Source organism: Sitodiplosis mosellana, unplaced genomic scaffold (assembly GCF_009176505.1).
Source record: "Sitodiplosis mosellana isolate CC-2019 unplaced genomic scaffold, AAFC_SMos_1.0 Smas_scaffold_6166, whole genome shotgun sequence".
Taxonomy (NCBI): domain Eukaryota; kingdom Metazoa; phylum Arthropoda; class Insecta; order Diptera; family Cecidomyiidae; genus Sitodiplosis; species Sitodiplosis mosellana.
In genome coordinates, this window is record NW_022601407.1 from 3505740 (window position 1) to 3524951 (window position 19212).

Below are 19212 nucleotides of genomic sequence, written 5' to 3' on the forward strand. Positions count from 1 at the left end.
CACACAAAAAAGCACATGGAAATCGTGTGCGTCTTTTGATTTACGATTCTAATCTCTTTCCATAACCAACGAGAAAATTCTTTATCTCTCTCGCCCTCTTCCTCCTTTCTCTGCCTCTGTTTCGTTGTGTTCCAGTTTCTTTTCCAAAACGTGCAGCCCGGAAAAAAAAATATTGCGTTCTGGAATCTAATCAAAACAAACGATCAACTTTCTTTTTGACCAATTCGCAAAAAGTCACACCATAATCCGAAACTCAACGACTTTTTTAATGTTAACAAGCAATCAACACAATGTTATAAACCAATTCGCTAAAGTCAAATTTAACGATAGTTTTTTTCTTCGCTTCTCAAACACATGTTTACATTGAAATTTTTCGAAAGCTGTGAAAACATGATTATTCGCAATGGTTTGTCAGTTTTCAATTCACTCGAACATTTTTTGCGTTTCAACGCTGCTCTTTTTGCTCATGCACATTGATTTTCTTGGATGATTCGGCAGAAAAGCAGACCATTCAATTTGCAAAGAAAAGATTTGTTTTTTTTTGGGGGGGGGGGGGGGCAAATCTGGCAGTAAAATGCCCAAGTGAAGAAGAAAACAACAAATAATAGCAAAACGGTGCGGTAGCAACGGCATTATCGAAACACATGCGCATTCTGAGTTGGGACCGTCGAGAATGCTGAACATGTGATCGAACAATATTTTTGTCAGAAATTTCATAGCAATGTGTTTAATGTTGTTGTTGTTGTTGTTTCGCATCTGATACACCATACCGGCCTCCTTAGCTATCTCTCACTCGCTCTCTCTTCCGCTGGTTTGGGCCACTCTCATTATTCCGTAGCTCTCTCTATCACATGCTCTATCGATATAAGAGGCTCTCGCGCGCGCGGAGAGTGCCATGCCGCTCGGTGTTTCTCGCGCTCTCGCTCCATATACATGCAAACACATATATCGCAAACACATTATATCGAGAACACTCGCGGCTCTCTCCTAACTCTATCGATGCGGTGCGATGCGGTACGGTGCGGTCTATGTTGATTGTGTACGCACAAACTACTCATTGCCGTATCATCTTAGTTCTCGTTTAGTTGTCTTGCCGGTCGCACAAATACAAAGCATTACATAACCATACAGGCGATATTATTACCAAAAAGAGAGTAATAATAATATACATATATACAATTATATCCACAACAAGAAGAAAAGTTTCGGTTAGCGAGTTAATTTGAATCATTAATACAAAAAAAGATTTTTTTTTACCACATTGAAATTTTTTTAAAATTAAGAAAAGAAAAAACAACAGTTTGTGTTTTCTTTGTGTGTGTGTCGTCGCGTGTTTCTCCTTTTTGGTCATCGTTATTATTTTTTTATTCAAGTTTTTCTTTCTTTTAGTTTTTTACTTCCCTTGTGATGAATTCGAATTGTCACCGATTCAGTTGTCGATTGTTTTGTTCCGATTTGAGTGTCAAATAACAGGGAAGTAACAACAACAACAAACGAAATCAAGAATCACGAAAAATTACATAAAGATACTGCCGACTGTGAGAGAGACAGAGAACAACACGCGCTTCAAAGAGTTTCGTACTTTTTTTTGTCTTCTGTTGTTTTATATAAGCAGTGGTTCGGGCTGGCGACCGACCGACTGAACAAACGATTTTCTTCTTGGCGAGAGAATTTGATTGTTTTTTTTTACACTAATGTGATTTATGCAACTAGAACCTATCCACACAACGAAACACGGATGTTCATGTGTGTGTGCAAAAAAAAGGATGACACACGACGTTAAGTTGTCGTTATCATACAATTTCCAATAATTAAATGACACATTGGCGCATTACATCGAACCAATCCCCTCAAATTCAGGTATATTCTCAAAAACCAAACATCCTCCGTACAATTCATCGACTGTTCACGATAAAAGGTATATATTTTTGTTGTTGCTTGTTGAACTGATAAGGAAAAGGCAGTGAAATTTGAATATTACCTAAATCGCGAACGGTGTGTGACAAACGAAGTTCAATGAATTTTGACCAAGAAAGTTCAATGCATCGCATTTCCACAGAACAAATTGAGCGAAAGGCGTTTTAACGCAAGAAGGGCGATAAAAAAATTTATACTGATTGGCAAGTGGAAAATTTGTCTATCCAACAAATTGATTTCACAAATGTCCAGGAAAAATTCATATTGTTTTTGATAAAACTCCAAAAAAAAATGGCTGCAGAATTAGTTACCACCTTAAAAGTACCATTGAATAATGGAAAAGAAAATTATTGTGTTAGGCTAATAATGTTACCCCCGAGAAGCATTTGACTTTACGTTTAAAGTCACCGCTTCAAACGTTCTGTTTGAACGGCGTTTCGTTTGAACGAAGAAGAGAAAAACAAAACGACGGTAGTTTATGTAATCAATGAAGGGTTTGTTGAAATTTTCACCACAAACCGTGCTTAATAACATTACGCCGCGTGTTTTACGCTTTTTCTGCATTGCTCAGTGATAATCGAACAGAAAAAATGGATAAAACACCCCAAAATAATTGTAATGAAAGCTAAAAAAAACTAAATTCCGGATTTATTTGCGCTCAAGCGCAGAACCACGGAAAATCGTAGGAAAAATTATCAGTTGTTTGGCTCGGTATTTGCGGCTGATGTTGTTTGGTTGTGTTGAGCGAATGGAAAGTGCACAAAATTCCAAAAATAGTTTTATTCAACCATTGGAGGCAAAGATAAGGAATTTTTCCAAAGGTTAAAATAGTTAATGGGTCGAATGTGACACAAACTAATAAAAGAGAGTATGAGAGACAAATAAAACACAGAGCTAGGCAAGTGAGCAAGCTTTGAGCAGTGTGTGCATGAAGGATTGTTTTCGTTACAGTTAAAAAGAACGAATTTTTTTTTTTGTATTGTTATGTAAGCCGCACACGGATACTTTAAATATTCAGCCGAGCGCAATACACCTCGCGAAAACATGCCTGCCTCTCTCTCTCTCACTCTCTCTCTCTCTCTCTCTCTCTCTCTCTCTCTCTCTCTCTTGTGAGTAGAACCGATTGGCTTGTGCAAATGACACAAATAAAAACATTTGCAGCGACTGAAGAGACGAAAAAAAATTGTTTAACAGTTTACATAATCCTGATTTTCTCCTTCACTTTCCTCCGTTCTCTCTCTCTCTCTCTTCCTCTCTCTCAAACACACATGCAACCGTGCACAGCTGATATCACCATTTCGATTCTGCTCACTTTTCTCGTTTGGCCGCTACTTCTACTTCGGCCGTTACTGCCGCTGCCGCTGCTGCTACTTTCTCCAACAGCATTATTCTTACTATGTCACACCAAAGTCTTGCTGTTCTCAATGAGAACTTCGCACTCACCGATTCTCTGAAGTGAAAACATGGGAAAATTAAATACAGTAACATGTCTCCGATGCACCGGATCGACGAAAGAAGAGATAATGAAATATAAAAGGAAAATAAAAATAAAACAATCGGAAAATGAAAGAATGACACGAAGTGTGTGTGCTAGAGTGAGTGAGAGAGAGAATGAGAGAGCGAGTACGATTCAATGGCATATGGGGTAGAGGGACGCATAGGAAGAGAGAGACATAGAGAGAAAGCGAGTGAGAGAGAGAGAGAGAGAAGTGGAAAGTTCATTTGAAAATATCACATGTGTGAATATCGGGCATAATAACTTCGCTTGCCCTTATTTATGTATCGGTTCTGCATGATGACGGCTGCATCGTTGTCGACCCACACCGTCGGTCGATCGATTCAGCCGACGTGTTTCACACATTTCTCCAAATGTGATTTTAACCCAACCAGAATGAGCCAGCCATCCATCCATCCGAAGACTCGTCGTTTTACGATTAAACGTAAATGACACGTCTCTTTGTTTCCCGTTGTGCGCCACTTGAGAAGGCAGGAAAGCATTGAAATCGGGAGAAAAGAGAGAGAGAGAGAGAGAGAGAGAGAGAGAGAGAGAGAGAGAGAGAAAATAAAAGAAAGACGAAGAAAAACCAAAGTTCGAATGAAAAATAGCGATATAGAGACGGAAACAAAAAGAATACACGAAAACGACGACTTACTATAATTAGACCTATTTGTCTCAAATAGATAATGTATAACAAGGAGCATTTAGTCAACGCTCAGCAAACACATCGAGAATGAAATGCGATTCGGTTCGAGGCGCTGAAAATCCAAAGAAACACATTCAAGAAAAAGACACACCACCGAAATGAAAAGCGAGAAAAACACGAGAGAATAATTGAGAAACCATTCCGAAAATAAAATGTGTTAGCTGTGTGTGCAATATATCACTTGACATTTTATGCATATAACATCAATGACAAGCGTCGTTTCCCTTTTTTTTGGTTTTCGTTCAAAGTAAAATGACTTACTATCGACTCGTCGTTCGATAGACATGTGATAGACGACGACGACGACGACGAAGAAGAAGACAACGACATAGAATTTACAAGGGAAATATAGATTGACATGTTCAACCAAAGTGAGATCGCCATGTACACGTAAATTCGTTATTTTGTTCGAAAGAAGACGCAAAGCGACAAAAAGAGGAGTTGAGCAGCTAAAGAGTGAGAGAGCGGCGAACAAGAGAGTCAGAGAGTATGAGCGAGTGAGAGATAGGGAATAGAAAAAAAAGATACCGAAAATGACCTGAGAAGCAATTCAAGCGTGGAAAATTACGCGCATTGAACAAGTTGAGAAGTCCGGTATGTTATTGTGGCAATTTCAACGGTTGACCGACGAATGCGATCGGTATTGAACACGCTACGGTGCTGTTAAATGCACCACCCACAAGACATCGTCACCGGCCAACGCCGCCACCGCCGCTGCTACCGCTGCATCGGTCGATATAATATGGTGAATTTTCCATTTTCACATCGGCAGCAATCCAGACTCGAATTACTTAGCTACCGATTTTTCGTCGTCTTTGTGTGCAAAAGACCAAACCATCGCGCATTGCAATTTGCAAAACCATTCAAACACTCTCTCGACCCCCCCCCCCCCCCCTCCCCAAAAAAAACTCTGCATATTATTTAATCGATTTGAATACATGTATTCAAAATCAGTAAATTCGATCGCATCAGACGGATGGGGCCACAAATGAGTTGTTTTATACACAATTTTTCGCTATCTTTGGTTTTTTTTTCTCATCGAATCCACTGTTTCTGTTTCTGTTTCCATTTTTTCTCTCACCCGATTCTTCGTCGCAATAACAAAAGCAAAAAAGTAAAAACGAGTCAAGCAAAGGAAAATCGAATATTCGGTATGCAATTCAGAACGCGATGGTTTCGACTTCGATTAGGTTGTGAGTGAGTGTGTTTTGTACGGATCGAAAATCCGTTGTTCAAGAGAGTCACATGAATGACAGTGAAGAGTGAAAAAAAAACTAGTGCTGAAAACAACGATGTTCTAAAAGCGAAAAACCTATGAAAGTAGTAGTACACTTGTTATTAAATGGCCAAATTACTGCATTATAGTACAAATACTTTCACGAAAACCACAAAAAAAGGCAGCAACAACAACGAAACAGACGCATTCGTATGAGAGAGATATGTTTTTTTTTTCTCTCGGTTCTGTATTCAGTATTCAGTATGCAAACGCTTTTCATTCACTGACAATATTATTTTTGTTGCGATGGCAATGTTTGCCATTTACGCGATTCATTTTGATTTTTGTTGTGTATTTGCATTCGTTCGTTCTCCTGTTCGTGTCTTTTTTTTCTCGGTGGTTTCATAAAAATAATCAAACTGAATTCACTCTCATTTGAATGGGATGAGTTTAAAAGTGTAATTCGCTTACGCAACAACACACATCAGAACAAATGACGGGACAACGAACGAACGGACGAGAGTGAATCGCAAATGAGCATGTGATTGAGAATGAGAGACGCATAGTGCAAATCAATGGCAAAACCGTACACACACAGTGAGTGGTAGAGGGAGAGAGAGAGAGAAGAGTCGGTGGCGTAAACGTGAACACGGAACAATTGCAAATTGTGTGAATGCATCATAATTTTGTGCTGTTCAAAATCCGACTATAGAAATACAAACATTAGACAGATAATACATATTGTGTGCGGTGTGTGCTCGCACACATTACAAAACCACATTTTGTTCGTCTGTTGTTCTGTCAGTAGCAAAATGTGAACGCGCACCCGCGCTCACGTTCCACTCTTGCAAACGTATTACAAACCGTCTGAACTCTGTTGCAAAGATTGTACTGTCGTTGTTGTTCTCCGGAACATAAATTCATTCAGAATGGCAGGCAAAAATCGAAATGTGCCTTTCAACAAAGTTGCTAACGAAATGTATATGCGATTTGCACAACGAATGAGAGAAGTTGTTTTTCATCACATTCAGAGAGAAGCAAAAATAAAAACAACCATTGGCTATTTCGGATTTCGTTGAAAAATTCATTTACAGATGAAAAAAAGACATCGCAATGACACAGCCCAACTCATTTTCGAACATCATAAAAATTAAAAGTAATTGGCCATTGGAAATGGCTGGGAAAACGGTACTTGTTTTAACAACAATTCGAGCGTTATATTGTACAATCCTACGTCTTTTATTTTTTCTTTCTCTTTGTTTCTCGTTATTGATGGACAACGGCACTACAATTCAGGCAATCGTCTTTATTACATCAACATAATCATAAACAATCGTAGGGACAGAGGAGGAAGAGAGCTGAGAGATGTTTGGCATGCATCGAAACAAAAATTCGTTTCATTTAAATCTCTATTGCTCTCGATTCTCATTGATGACATGCGAATGACAAACACACACATACACACACACTCTACTGGCGCTGTGTGCCAATGTGTCAAGAAATTCAACGCAATAGTAGATAAGACGATGACGACGAGAAAAAGACAAAGAGGTAGAGAGAATGAGATAGGGAAAGCAAAAGTGAATGATCACTATAAACCGTACTGCCTAATTGCTGTGTTGTTTGTTGCTAGCGAGTGTTAAAACACCATGTTCGGGTGTAAATCACACAATTGACAAATAGAACTAAAATAAAGTTTGTGTGAACGTCAAAGTAGCATGATAGTGTGGCACCGCTGCTACCGACAACGGTGTGCGCTCTAGAAATGTGCCACAGAGAGAGGGAAGAAGAAGAGCGATAGAGCGCATTAGTTTTTATCTACGAAGGACGATTTATGTGTACGCAATATGCTCGAGCGCCACCAGCAACAGTGGCAGCAAGCAATTCTACCGCGGCAATAAATTGGAATATTTTAATTTTGAATTGAGTTACACCGGCACCGCATCGTTGTCGCTGCTTCAGCAGAAATGCTGAATCGACTTTCATTTTCATCATTAATCAATTTTTGTCCCTTTAATGTACGTGCAAATTGTGTACTTTCGATATGATCCAAGAAGAAAAACATAGACACACACACAAATTCTTTTTTATCAGTAGTTTCGACTATGGAGAAAGAGGATGATTACGATTTTGTTTCAGATTTTCTATTTTTGATCAATTATGCGAATATTTTTTCATTTTTCATTTCTTTTTCTTGCAGATGAACGATTTCCATTTTAATGCCGCACAATTTTTATTCAGATACTCCCAACAAAGACGGATTTGTAACATTTGAACTTCCAGTGTTTGGCCAGACAAAATTAGTGTGCGAGTGATATTTTTTTTTTATTTGCATAAAAAAAACAAGAAAGATAGAAGAAGCAACCAATCAATCCCAAACACAAAAAAAACGAAAACGAAATGCTACCGCTACCTCTTCGATGAACACGACAATTTGTATCGTTTGTTATCCGCATAAAGACGAGAACGAGTGTGTGAGAGAGAGCGTTTTTTTTTGCATAAGATTAACAGAACCGAAAGAGAAGTTACGAATTAATTTGTTTTTTTTTCCTGTGTGCGCACGCTGCGATAACATTTTTTTTTTCGGTTAAGTTTGAAACGTGCGTGATAAGAAAAAAGTGTGTGTTCATTTCATCTCAATTAAAGAAGAAGAAGGAAAATCATCATCTCATTGTTTGCTGCATTGTGATAAAAAGGAAAACGAGTTTCAAGGCGTATAGAAGACGTGGAAAAATAAACAGATACACCAAATTTCGAATATACAAAAATAGAAGAATAGAGTAATAACGAAACGAACGCCGAAAAGGGAGTAAAAATTCAATTAGCACACTCTCTACCACATGGGAAAAGGAACGAAGAAAAAGACTGTGTGGCGTACATTTTCATTTGAAAATGGCTATACAAATGACACAAACGATGCTGATACCAACGGACTCACTGCATCACATCACCAGAAAAACGGTAAGTGAACGACAACGACGACGACGACGACGTCGACGTCGACAACGACGATGAAGACCACGACGACTTGATGACGAATGTGTGTTGTTTGTTTAGTGTGTACGTTGTGTATTTTGTGTGCGCCGTGGCATGAAATTTCATCGAGAGTTGTGAAATTCATTATATGTATTTTGGTCGAACGATTCTGAATGAAGAGTAAGTGCATACCATTCACCTACTACCTCTTCTCGATTCGAAACACTCAAAAATTTCATTACTGCTCGTGTGTCGGGCTTTATTTTGTTTTTGTTCACTTCAAGTAAACATCTTTTTTTGCTCGACAAAACGAGAACGAGAAAAAAATGCTCGAGCGGAAATTATTATTTCCCAAATCAAACAGTCAGTTCCTCTACTTCTTTTTTTTGTCCAATCCATGATGATATACCATCAAGAGGCAATGGTTCAACCATATCATATTGTACATTTCTCCCATATTCCACACTCAATCGTCATAAACACGAATAAAAACAAACCAAACACTTTTCTTAATGTACTCTCGAATCATTTTCGTAACATTGTGGCGTCTAGTGAATTTTTATGTGTAAATAGAAATAGAAAAACAAACTAGCAATGGACGGCATTTGAACGGAAATAAACGTGTCACAGCGATTATTTTTCGATCACATAGAAAATAGAACGATGATTGTTTTTGATGAGCGCCGACCGATAGATAATAATATGCAAAACGAAGCAACCATTTGTTTTTTCCCTCGCGGCATTCAGCCTCACTTCACTCAAGCCATTTTTTTTTTTGCTTCTTTGTAAAAATATCAGAGTTTATGAAGGGATAAGTGACAAATTTTCTTAATTAAAATTAGCTGAAGTTCGTAATTTTTCAATTAAAAATAATTTTCTGCTTTTTTGTACGTTGCATCGCCAAAAATGCGGGTAATTCACTTTGTTCATCTCAAGTTACAAAATTCAATTTGAAACAATCCCATTGAGTGTTTGACTCTTTTTGAGCTGCAATTTAATCGACTGCGGTTTTAATCCTTTTAAATCTCATTCATTGTACCATTATTCCTATCAGATAGGACCTATCTAGTGTTTGTTGAACCAAATTCCATTATGATCAAACTAAATGCAATTTGGAACCACTTGAATCCTTGTTCGGAATATGATACCTCTTGTTTCATTCGGTGAAATGTTTCAGATTGTTGAATGGAAATGAATGGTTCAATCCATAAGCCATAAAATGTGTGCGCGATTCATGAGATTGGATTTCGGGTGTAAGATGAGCATTCGACGTTGAAACATTCCAAATGTGCAGGTATTTTGAAAGTGCCCAGCCGTAATTTGTCATCTTTATTCACACACATACATCCACACTGAATGCCATGACAGTGCAGAGAATTGAGACCGCAAATCGACCAAATCATGCCACAAATAGACACAAAACCCCAAGATTCCATGTCAAAATTGTCATTCAAACTGCATCTTATCACTTCAGTGATTATGCGAGCTGACTTTATGTGTGTGTATGTGCGTTGTGTTTCAATTTCATTTTCGACAGGCACGACGTGAAGAGAGCGAGAAGAGAAAAAAAATTTCAAAAACCCTAACATACGATTCCATTTATAAACAAGTCACAGAAAGCAAACAGACACGGCTTTCCAATTGCACCAATGAGTGTGCATCGGGTGTGCGTGTGTGATTTTATTTAAAGTTGTTTCGAAGATTTTCTCTTTACATCTTTTTTTTTCTCCTTTCTCGTGGTGTCTATTTGAGCTGATAAAGAGTTGATGCACTTGTACATTTTTGTGTGTAGAAGATGAAGTCATATGTTTGTTAGCAGATCTGTTGAATGGTTGATAAAAAGTGCTAGTGTGTTCAGGACCTTGTCAAAGCAAAGCAACAACGAAAACAAAACAACAAAAAATCAAAAATAAATAGAAAAATAGGCTATTTGAGTGATTTGTCTTGGCCCCTGCTCTAATCTCAAATGAACTATTTTGTGGATTTAGGTCTGGATAACGATGTGTCCAGCCGATCGTCGATCAGTAACGGAAAGATCGTGGCAAATTGGCGAACGGAACGTCGGTACAGCAGCAGTGGCGGTGATGATGAAAATGATGGCGAGCCAAAGTATCACATCGATTCAAATGGCAATGTGAACGGTTGCACGGAGAATGGTCATCGGGCATTTTATAAGCGAACACCATTAGCCGATAAATATCCGTTGCGAGGAAATGGATTACGAAAAGCGCCTTCACATTTCCAAGAGAATGGAAACAAAACCGATTTTCATGATATTCATGACAATCAAGCGATGATGAAATCAAGTCAATTTCGGTAAGAATGCAACACAGATTGATTGATTTGCTGATATATGATGACATGATTTCACCCAGCATTTCTCTCTCTTTTTTTTCCTCTTTTTTTGTGTTTGTTTGCTCTTCTTCTCTCGTCACACACAGATCGAGTCGTTTGACAAAAGTGCCGGTGACGGACTCACGTCATGCCAGCCACAAGAAATGGGATGGTCGAAACGGTAACTATAATTCAAACGGCATTTTAAGCAATTATAGTCGTGGCTTTCGCAAATCACATTACGCACATTCGGATCATCATTCAGCTAATGAAATTCATACCGATGAGCATTTTAACGAAAATGGTTTAGCGAAAAATGCACGCAATGCTGATGACAGTGATAAATGTCAAGATAAAGTGAATGGTGGCATCAACTCGGCACAACAACGACCAGATCAACATCAACGCAGTCTGCAGCTGAATAAGTTCAATGAAGGTTGATAGATTTGTTTTTTTTTCGTTTCATTTCATTTCGTTGTTGTTTTTTAAATTTTGTTATCTGCTTTTCTACATCTTATTCACGGTTGTTATTTTTTTCTTCTGTCGTTGGCTGATCGTTGTTCGTGTGCTATTTCGGTTGTGCAAACGAATAAATTTTGTTATTTTCTTTTTTCCTCTCGGCACTGTTCTGTTCGGTTGTCGCCAATGCATTCATTTCGCTTGGCGCATACAATTTTATTTTTGGTGCATGCGTTGATAGGAGAGCATCGTAATCGTGTGCACCTTCTTCACTCGTTTGTCGAACCAAATCGCACATGATGATTTATTTTCATTCCGCTATCGCAACAATTCAATTTCTCATTTTAAAACCGACACCCATTCCGTCTCTCATTCTCTCTCTCTCTCCCTCTCTTTTGTCACAACTCATTATAAATAGACGAATATACTCGAATATCGACACCGCGCTCGGAAGTTTTATTTAAAAAGGGCTATTTAATGCGTGACAAAAAGTATGTCGGACCAACCAATACGATGTCAACGACTGCAACCACATCGTCCAATGATTCGGGATCGGTGAGCGTTGTATCGAACGAGGAGACCGCATCGTATTACAGTATTCAATCAATGAGTCCCGACAATTCAACCTATCTCAACGGCAACAACTCCAGCGACAGCACCTCAGCCACATATCCAAACGATGGATTTGAACACGACTTATCACTCATCTATTCATCCGGATTCTACGACAATAACGGCTATTTTTATGTTAACCGTAAGTTTTGACAAACAAAAAATACCTAAAGAATTTTCACTTGATGCTTCAGTCGACTTTTTTTTTGCACAGCCTATATTCACAATAACTTTGACCAATTCAATGGTCCAACTATTCTGATGCCTTATGGAACTGCTCCAAACACAAAAGATGTTGATGACTACGATGCTGATGGTAAGTCGATTGAACCAGCATTTTTTCTCACTTTTTTTTTTCATATTCGAACGAAATTCTTAAGTGTAAAATTTCTTGAACGAAATGCCGAATAAATGAAAGACATTTTTCTTATCTAAATAAAAACCATTGAATTTCTGTTCATTACAGCTTTCCCTCCGGCTCCGATGTCACCAGGCACAGGCGATGCTAAATCCATCGATGAAGAACACGCAAACAATTACAATTCAATCAATTCCGAAGACGTAAGTTGCGCTGAAAATGTTTTTTTTTTGCATAAAATTAATACGTCAAAATTGAATTTGCTACAAGAAGATAATTGACCCATTAATGAATTTAATCAATAATGGTTAAAATGTTTTTCACTCATGTTTTTGCCAAAAACAGATGTCGAATAGCTCACTCAGCGAAAATGTCAGCATTAACAATGATCTAGATACGCCAATGAACCCATTAACACCGCCACCATCTCCGCTATCACCAAATGAAAAGCCCATCGCCCGTTCCGAAGCACCCGAAAGTGACAAACCGACGGACGAGACTTCAATAGAAACTAAAATCGAAAACGAAACCGATACTCAAATCGAAACACAAGACGGTCAAAAGGTAAGTAACATTCGTTTCATTTTAATATTTTCTTCTTAGCTTTTGTTTCGGTCAAATTTTGCAATTTTATCATTGAATTCTATATTGCATTTAAATTTGATTTTTATTTGCTTTTGTATTCTATTCTATTTTTGAAAGTTTGACTGAAGTTTTATTGATGCAGAAAAAATGCAATTTCATTTGTATGCCTTTCTGTTAATTTAAATCGGTTAAAATTGTTTGAAATGTTTCTTATCATCATTGGTCCTTGTATAGATCACTGAAACGCTGTCTGATGAACAAGATGAACTGCCTGAAGCGGAGGGAGATGCGGTTGTGTCCGACAATTATTCGATGCCATATTTTTCACCGTTCATTTTTGTTCCACCAATCCCGTTTGTACCAGGTATTTATAACAATTTCACATTGAATTGCAATTTAATTGGTTTTTCATTTTGGTTAACTTAAGAACTACTTTGATACGCAGTAAAAGTCAAAGGAATGTCAAAAAAAAATTCCTTTGAAAAATCAATATTTGAAAATCCATGTATAAAAAAGGATGAACAAAAAAAATCAATTAAATGTTGATAACTTGAAAATAATGTCTTTGTTCTTCGAAATTCTCACATAGATGCTCGTATGGCTGGTTCGAGACGCGGAAAATTCCGTCACCATACAAGCAATCATTTTGGCCGACCAAAGAGAAACAATCGCTTTTCACATTTTTACAACAAAGTGTATATACCAACTAATTGGAGTGTAAGTACAAACTACATGGCTTCGAAAAGACACACTATTTCATAAATCCGAAACAATTGAGTATTAAAAATTCAAATACATGTTAAATTAATTGAAGTGAATTCATTTTTTTGTTTTCATTTTCTGGTTCAATTTGCAGGAGGCACCTGATGAAATGTCACAGAATAATACGAATGAAGAAGAGGTGGTTGAACCGAAATTGGGTGAGGAGAATGCTTTCGAAAATGCACCCACTCCGACTATAGAACAATGTGATGTAAGTGCTTGACCCGTTTCCTCCTTTGTTCGCTTCCACATCCATTCTCCATAAACTTTCTACTTTAATATTGAATAAACCGAATTCCGCTTGAAAATTTATATTCAAATTAAATATTCATTTAATTGTTTCCTCTCTTTTTTCATTGCACCAGACAATCTTAAAAACTAGCAAATTGAACTTAAATGTTTCCGAATTTATACCGCAAAGTAAGCGAATGATATTTGTGCCACTCCCGATTACACCATCGCCACCGGCTTCAGTTTATTTTGTACCGATTCCATCCACCGAAAGCACATTGAATGTGAACGTTCCTGAATTCCTACCGAAAAATTATAAGCCTGTGAATGCAGAAGGGGACGATGGTGAGATTGGTGATGAAGCGCCAGTTTCAGTGGCGCCGCCGTCAAAAATAACGACGACGACGACGACAACGACGGCAATGACCGCCAACATCACCACAAAAATGACGACAATTACAAACGAATCAGCTAAAAACCAGAACGAAACGACGAATATTCATACAAATGGCTTAAATACAGACACTAAGTGTGCTGCGCAACCAGCAGCAACACTAGATAATCAGCATGTAACAAATGGTGTGCACACAATCGCAAGCAATGCCACGAAAAACGAAAAGAACAACAACAACCACCACCACAAAAGTCAACCTGATTATGTCGCAGCGATAAAGCAAAACGGAGTTACTGTATCCATTATGAGTGATTTACTTAAAACAAATAGCGATAATCTTAATTTGGACGCATGTAGTTTTAACAATGAAAATAGTCATACAAATTTAAAGGCTGATTTAGGCAATAAGAAAATTACAAATAATATCTCTAAGAACAAAGTTTATAAAAATGATAACTATTGTAATGATAGTGGTAGTAGTAAGAGCACTAAAATAATGAATAGCAATAAAAATGCAAAAGCTAGGCATGCATATCCCAAGACAAAAGAGACTCCACAAGATAAACCATGCGATAGTCTGACGACGACGACGAAGACATCAACGGCGGCAGCAGTGGCCAGCAAAAGTAGTGATCAATTAGGCCGTGATGCTGGTGTTGAAAGTAGTCCAAAATTGACCGATGATGGAAAAGTGAGCGAGAAAATGATTGAAAAGGCGGGATTGACCTATGCTCAAATGGTGGTGCCAACAAAATTGACTGACGTTAAAACCACTCCAGAAATGACTGATGCTAAAGTTGCGCACGAACCCAAAGCGGCGACTTCAGTGAAAGTAGAACTGGAGTGTTCAAAACTGTCAAAATCATCGATGAAAAATGGCAAACATCCACAACAGCATAATCGTAAGAGCCATGCGAACAAAAAGAAACCCGTACCAGCGAATCGAAACGAGCGGCCGAAACCAATCGAAGGTCCGGTTGAATGGTATACGGTTGGAGCAAAGGGTAAAAAGCATGTTGCACCCAATGGCAGTACGGTTGCCGAAATTGCATTTGAAAATGAGTCAAAAGTGGAAAGAGTCAATAAAATTGCCGAAGAATTGCAGTTGGACATCAAAAAAGATGCCGATTTGGCGATGGACATTATGGATTCATTGACCATTAGCGAGGAGAGGGCCGATGAAGATGTGACTGTGAAAGCACCACGGAAGAAGAAAACCACGGTAAAACCCAAGAAAAAGTTAACAAAAGACAAAGTTCACAAGGAACAAAAACGTCGTGCCACATTTGATATCATTGAACCGAATTTCGAAAGTCCAAAGAACGAATCACAATCAACGGAAGAAACAACAACTGCCCAAGAGGAAGAGATTGCTTCGGAACACAATGTAGATAGTGTTGAGCCAGATGAAAAAGACGCAACCGAATCATCGCTCGATAGTTTTGTATTTGATCCAAATGTTTTTGCTACACCGTGCAATTTGCAAATAGATTCGTTACAACGATCGGCCGGTGGAAAACTGGGCAATTCATTGCGATTATCCACCGGAAAACCGGTACGAAATTTAATCAATACATTTGATATTTATCAACAAGATTTTACATCCGTTGAAAATCAACAGCTAAAACAAGAAGAAGAAATGGTGATAAAAATTCTGCAACAACTCAATAAATCCTTCGATGGCAAAGACACACCGCAAAAGGATGATAAATTGGTTGAAATTGTTCCGGATGTATTGCACGTTGAGACCGAATCGATGACGGTGCATCAAGACACAATGGCGGCCAGGGAGAATAGCGTCGAACGATTTGCCATCAATGCAAAGCCATATCAAAATGTTTACTCGTCGAACCATTTTTTAGAGCATTTTTTTGGCGATAGGAACGACAAATGTGACCAATTCGTTATTTCTACAGACCTATCGTCAAGCGATCAATCCTATGTAGAAGAATATGTTGATGATGATATGCCCGCAAATTTAAATACGTATCCAGCCATTGGCAATGAAGAAGAATCAATTGCTAATGAAAACGGTCAAACGGAAATCGAGCAGAAATTGCATGCAAATGGATTTGAATGTGAAGGAAAATCGATTGAACGTGAAATTGAGAGCGCAAGTGAATCGATTACGGATGACATTGAAAAAAATGAATGTGAAGAGCACGCATATGAAAACGAAACGGCAGAACAATCAATTCAAAATGGCATTGAACGCAATGATGAATGTATTGAAATTCAGCCGGAGTCGATCAAAAGCGAAACTGGAGAAGAAAATGAACTGAATCAAATTGAAATTAAGTCACAAAGCGAAATCGAACAAAATATTGACGAGTCAAAGGAGGACCTTTTGAATATTACCAAGGCACTTGAACAAATATTACAACGACGGTCGGAAGTTGAATCAAAGGTTGAAGAAAAATTGCAACATGGAACTCAAGAAGCAGCTAGCGTGGTCCAAAGTCAAGAGTCTCAAAAATTGGAACAAAAAAAAATGGAAGCTCAAAAGTCAGATGAGGAAATTGAGAAGTTAGACGTAAGCATTGGATCGCAACAAACAGTTGAAGACAATGAAAATGTGCCCGAAGTTCAAATCGAAAAGAAATTTGACGGGGAACATTTGACTGAAACACAATCCGACACCATCGACGTACTTGAACAAAAGACAGAAACACAAGTATTTGAAGTCGCTGAAAATGAAGATTCAATAAAACCAATCGAAGACACGTCAACTGAATCGATCACCATGAGTAAAGTAAATGTACCGAGTGAGGAATTGAATGGAGACCCTGCTCAATCGTTCGGCAACAAATCGACCGAATCGAATTGCAATGAGCCCGTTTGTCATGATCGAGAATCAGTCAGCTTTGAAGAAATTCAAAATGAAGCGAATGAATCGATCTACGACAATCAAATCGAACTGAACCTTCATGAAACAGTATCAGTTTCCCGTGAAATGGAATCAATCTCTCCCGCAACCGTTCTATCTTGTCATGAACAAACTGAATCCGTTTGCGATGAATCAATAAAATTGATTTGTGAAGAGCCTCAACCAGTCTGCGAGAAGTTCCAGAAATCTGTGGCGTCGGTACAAATTGAAATTCAGCCAGCAACCGATGAATGTGCAAATGAACCAAAAGACAATGCAATGCTCGAAATCGAGACAGAGCCAATCTCGCTGGAAACCGAAACCAGTTCAATCGAAACCGATCCCCATGATGTTGCCTCATCGGTGTCATGCAATCAATCGGTCAAGTCAAACTCGAGCAGTAGCACGCGACCATGGTTGCGTATCGTTGACACACACATATTGCAACAGCAAAAGAAAATCCAGCAAACATTTCCAATAACGACCGCTGTTTCGATGTGGTTGAATCAGGTGCAAAAAGAGAAAACGCCCGAGCCAATCTTCCGAATGCCTGGTGACAATCGATTTTTCAGCGCCGCCGCCGCCGTTGCCGCTATCGCATCGACAAAGTATAAGAAACAAGACAGCCAAGCGAGCCACAGCAACAGCAGTATTGATTTGACAGAGGATACTGCAAGCGTGATCAGTGATAGATTCCACATAAATGACGACGAAGAGGAGGACATCATGAATTTCTGGGAATCTCCGACACTAATGACACCACAGTCACCCACACCGCCTCCCATTTACAATAGCTTGTACGGCTCTAGCATAAATTATGCAAATTTAATATCGAATAAAAACGAGCTTCTATGCAATAATATTATCGATTATGAAGCAGCCAACGGCGAACAAGGTGGGACACATGAAAAATCACACAGCAAAAATGGCTTCAATCAAAATAATACAGCGGATGCAGCCAAACCTGGCATTGATGAAAAATGCTACCGGCCACCGCCCGAAGTATGTTGCACCATAATGTAGCATTAAATCAAGATGAAAGAGAAACGAATACAACAACTCAATCCACCCCTTACATCCCATCATCCCAATTAGTCGTAGTTGATCAACTATTTACAGAAGAAAAAAAAAACGAAATACAAAACATTAAATCAATTTACATCAAACGGAATTGATCAGAGAAAAGACACACGAGATAAAAAGAGTCCAAGATGAAGAGATCATTTGTTATCGGATTGTTTTCGTTGATCCACAAATTATTAGGTTGTTAAGTGCTGTGCAGGACATAAGGAATTATAGCTATTTGCTGGGAATTTTCGCTATTCCAACACATTTCTTTTTTTCACACATACACAACACACCAAAATGTGTTTGAACTTATTTTTTGTTTCTTGTTTACATCCATTTGACTTGATTTTTGTTCGGAAATAAAACAGGAAAATTGTATAATGTTATTTACAAAACACACACATACACACACAAATACACATTAGATACACATTATAACCGAGAACACGGTCAAGCCATCACCACCATTTGTTATGCACATTTTTGCAAAAATCGAAAAAATACACTTATTTTTAATTGTTGAAGGTTATTGAAACTAATATTCAAAATTATCTAAATAAACGTTTAAAAAAAATATTCTCTTTTGCCGAATATATGAAAATTGTTTTTTTTTTTGAGTTTGTTTATTTGTGTGTTTGGAGCGGATTTGTTGAATTTTAGTTTAATTGGGCATATTTTAGAAATGGGAGAGTATATATCAATATACTCCGAATGGTGAACACTTTTTTTTAAATGACAGAAATCTAGCGAAGAAGAAATGAAAAATTGAAGAAAAAAAATGGGAATATTGGAAGAATTGATTCAAAAATGGTAAATATGAATTCCGTTTGAGACAAAAGATCGATTTCATTTGTGATTTTTAAACGTAGAAAAGAAAATCAATTTTTTAATTTTTCTCTACTGAAAATATTCTTCTTTGTAAAACGATTTTTGCTTCTTTTTTTATTTTTTTCAATTCTTTTTTTATCCACACATTTGGCTCACATTTTCCAGTTGCAATTTTTGCATTATTGTTCTTTTTTTTTCGGATAATTTTCTTGAGAATTTTGCTTCAGTTTGGCTGACATATTTTTTCAAAGTCATTTTAAAATTAACTTCGATTAAATTGACATCTTTGATTCAAGGGTATATCTAATTTTTGTCAAATTTTTCGAATAAAAAATCATTACACATTTCAATAGTTTTTGTATGATCGTTCGGATTTTCCATGAGTTTTGAAGGAAAATATTG

At 37.8% G+C, this 19212-nt stretch overlaps 1 protein-coding gene across 11 annotated transcripts; it reads left to right on the forward strand.

Annotated features, from left to right (window-relative positions):
- The first annotated feature begins 1037 nt into the window (after window positions 1–1037).
- On the forward strand, window positions 1038–18575 carry LOC129575071 (uncharacterized). Of its 11 annotated transcripts, none has more exons than XM_055457922.1 (12): window positions 1038–1208; window positions 7538–8298; window positions 10302–10629; window positions 10755–11083; window positions 11525–11860; window positions 11933–12034; window positions 12185–12279; window positions 12422–12640; window positions 12896–13025; window positions 13251–13378; window positions 13518–13634; window positions 13789–18575. In XM_055457922.1, exons 2-12 carry the CDS (start codon window positions 8178–8180, stop codon window positions 17935–17937), a joined length of 6054 nt encoding a protein of 2017 aa, XP_055313897.1. In that variant the 5' UTR covers window positions 1038–1208; window positions 7538–8177; the 3' UTR covers window positions 17938–18575. The 11 variants fall into 11 exon arrangements, with proteins under 11 accessions (XP_055313897.1, XP_055313899.1, XP_055313904.1 ...); XM_055457924.1 differs by having other exon boundaries at window positions 1053–1154; XM_055457929.1 differs by having other exon boundaries at window positions 1057–1208; window positions 10755–10828.
- The last annotated feature ends 637 nt before the right edge of the window (window positions 18576–19212 follow it).